General features: G+C 38.4%; 1 protein-coding gene across 1 annotated transcript in view; it reads left to right on the forward strand.

Moving 5' to 3' along the window:
- Window positions 1-3,197, forward strand: part of LOC109538161 (synaptic vesicular amine transporter) — a gene marked incomplete in the record, with an annotated part of 105,348 nt that overhangs the window by 18,150 nt on the left and 84,001 nt on the right. Inside the window, 3 exon segments of the mRNA XM_048668004.1 lie at window positions 491-757; window positions 1,697-1,798; window positions 2,067-2,293. Of these exon segments, the coding sequence (XP_048523961.1) occupies window positions 491-757; window positions 1,697-1,798; window positions 2,067-2,293 (596 nt within the window).

A 3,197-nucleotide genomic window follows, 5' to 3' on the forward strand; every position in this document is an offset into this window, starting at 1 on the left:
AAAAGTGAGTCGCATACGCGATCCAGAACCCTTCCACATTGCCAACCTTGTCAAATGTGGAAATCCTCTCGAAACAGTCAAAGTTCGCATTTAATGATGCAATTTCCAATCGTCAACAATTGTGCACTCGAGAGTGAACTGGCGCTGACATCTGAACAGGAAATCCAATAATTAATTTAACTCACAATGAAGATTTTTAATTTAGCATAAAGTGCCGGATGTTTTTTAATTAACGCGACCGAATGGACCCTTCAACGGGTTCAGAATATTCATTAGAAAAATTAATTAGGTCCCTAATCGAGTAAAAGTTCCACGTTTATTGAGCAACTAATTCGAAAACATTATTTGGGGAATTTGTAATTTTAATAAACACACTAAAATCGCCTAAAAACCAATCCCTTAAGTAATACATCAATCATCATCATTTTAGCTGGATTTTGCGACATTTTCAATATTTCTTATATCTTATTAATTTGCACGTTTTTTCCAGTTTTTGCATTTGGAAGAAGTTACAGTGTGCTATTCATTGCAAGAGCGCTTCAAGGCATCGGATCGTCTTGTTCCAGTGTATCTGGAATGGGCATGCTGGCCGAAAGATATCCAGATGACAAAGAAAGAGGAAACGCGATGGGAATAGCTCTGGGGGGCCTCGCCCTTGGAGTCCTCATAGGGCCCCCTTTCGGGGGGCTCATGTACGAATTTGTGGGAAAATCGGCCCCCTTTCTAGTGCTGGCCGCGTTGGCCCTTGGCGATGGACGTGAGTAATTAACCAATTGTTCAGCAAAAGAAGGTTGAAACTTGCACTTAAAAAGCCAATAAATTTGCGTCGTTTTCCATACTGCATGTTTATCTTGCAGAACGTCAGCACACACTAGTTTAAAATCTATTTATCACATGATTGACCCCAAATGGAAGCCTTATTTGCTGCAGGGGAGAAAATGGGGTTCTCCATATTTGCCCCTATGAAAAAATCTGGAAAATGCTTCTTTTTCCCGGCGTTATTCGCAACAGTAACTTTTAGCCGCTATTGGAAATTTACTTAAGCAGCTCGTTTCAGTTTGGCGAGAAGTTTAGATGGTTTTAGCGGGAAGAGTATGCTTCTGCAAATTTTCTGCAAAAGAATAAAAATTCGGTGCTTTAAAGAGAGTTTCAGTCTGCTGCCAATATCGAAAAAATCGCTTGCGACTCTATTGCAATAACTCCTCCAAGTGTTGTTAAGGGTGAGGGAATCGGGCCGATGTGCAGATAAAATAGCTATTCAGGGGATAAAAGAGTACATATATTGAGTTCAGAATAATGAAAAAGAAGTCGCCTGCAAAATCGGACGTTTTGTGACTCGACGAAGATCCGATAAGAATGAGCTGTAAATCGGCAACTAAACGGTGGATGGCAGCGCGGATTTCCCTATTTTATTTATCGTCTTGTGATACGATTTCAATTTGGTTCGCAATTTTACATGTGTGTTATGCGATGGAACAGTTGTTTTCCCTAAAGAAATTTTATGATATTGCGAACTTTTTTACATCGAATTTGCTTCCGAGGCAGTTCGTTTTGTTTGACTTTTAACTGGTTTTTTTTTGGCAAGTTCTTGGTACATTTCAGCTTTGGCAAATTTAGGACAACAACATTGTTTCGATTTCGATGAATTTTTGCAGCTTTCTATGTAAGATTTTTTCAAATCAATTTGTTTTCTTAGTATTACAGTTACTAATGCTGCAACCATCAGTAGTCCATCAAGAATCAGACCCCCCATCATTGCGAGCACTGATCATGGATCCATATATTATGATAGCAGCAGGTTGGTTTACTATTTAAAGATTTAAAAAAAATGTTATTTATTTTATTGATTTTAAATATTTAATTGACGAAAGCAAGTTTGACAAAGAGCACCCAGTCTTCTACACAAGCAATTTATTACAAGGCAGTCAGAAACCCAACATGTTTCGAGTGTCTAAACTACGCATCATCAGGGGCCAAGCCTGTGTGCTTTTTACTAAAAATATTTAATCAATCCTCGAGCCCATAGAAAAAAAATATGCAAAAGTTGATTTCGTTCTGTTTTTTAGGGGCGATAATTTTTGCCAACATGGGCATCGCGATGTTGGAACCGTCGCTACCCATCTGGATGATGGACACTATGGGTGCTGAACGATGGAAACAGGGAGTAACTTTTCTTCCCGCCAGCATCTCCTACTTGATCGGAACGAACCTGTTTGGGCCGTTGGGGCATAAAATGGGCCGATGGTTGGCCGCCCTTTTGGGCCTTATTATCATCGGAATATGCCTTATGTGTGTAAGTGGAGCAAAAGCAAACGCTGCATAGTTTGGCTTGTTTCTTAAGATTTCTACACTTTCTACTAAAATTGTTTGATTTATTGAGCCCTATTCGAGTTAACACGTCCTCATTGAACATACCGAACAATTCCGGCTTTTTAAACTGATGTCTTTTTACCCTCATCGCGCGTTCGCCTATCTTGTTTCACTGAAACATTTGCTTGATACCTTCTTAGGTAAAAAGTTGTTAAGCACACATGATATTCACAAAGATCGGTAAACAGAATTTCATTTCCTATTTCCTTAGTTTTACCTTTTAGGGCATCGGCTACTGCCGCTTTCTTTACCGATCGCTTCCCGCAGAAAATTAATTGTTATTGACTGTATGACGCAGTGCAAGCGACTCTTGTTTGCATGCTTTCACAAACATTTAAACAGATTGTCAGGCTTTTATTATTGTGCAAAATATTTATATTTAGAAGACGTTTAGATCTAAAAATTCTGCAAATCTGCTTCAAATCACACGTAATCCTGACTTTTTGCAACGGCGCAAATGTTCGCTTCGAGATAAACGTGTTGACAGAAAAGCATCATCGGGTTGAAAAAAATCATAAGTTCTAGTCTGGAGTAAAAAGTGATGAAAAACTGCTACAATCAATAGACATTTGCGTCGAAACTTTTGCCAACTTGGTAAATATTGGCATAAAAATGAGCGTTCTGACACAATTGCATCGTCTAGTTGAAAAAATCATAACTTCTAATCTAGAGCAAAAAGTTATTAGAAACTTCTACAATGAAAAAAGACGTTTCAATAGGAAAGTGGTAAAAGTGCCACTCAAAGCACAGTTAGTCCTTAGAGTCCTCTAGACCTTAGTTTGAACATAAAATGCATATTCTGGTTGGAAAAAATCATAACTTCTAAT

This window comes from Dendroctonus ponderosae, unplaced genomic scaffold (assembly GCF_020466585.1).
Source record: "Dendroctonus ponderosae isolate FM_Combo_2020 unplaced genomic scaffold, Dpon_F_20191213v2 Dpon_F_20191213_1, whole genome shotgun sequence".
Lineage (NCBI taxonomy): Eukaryota > Metazoa > Arthropoda > Insecta > Coleoptera > Curculionidae > Dendroctonus > Dendroctonus ponderosae.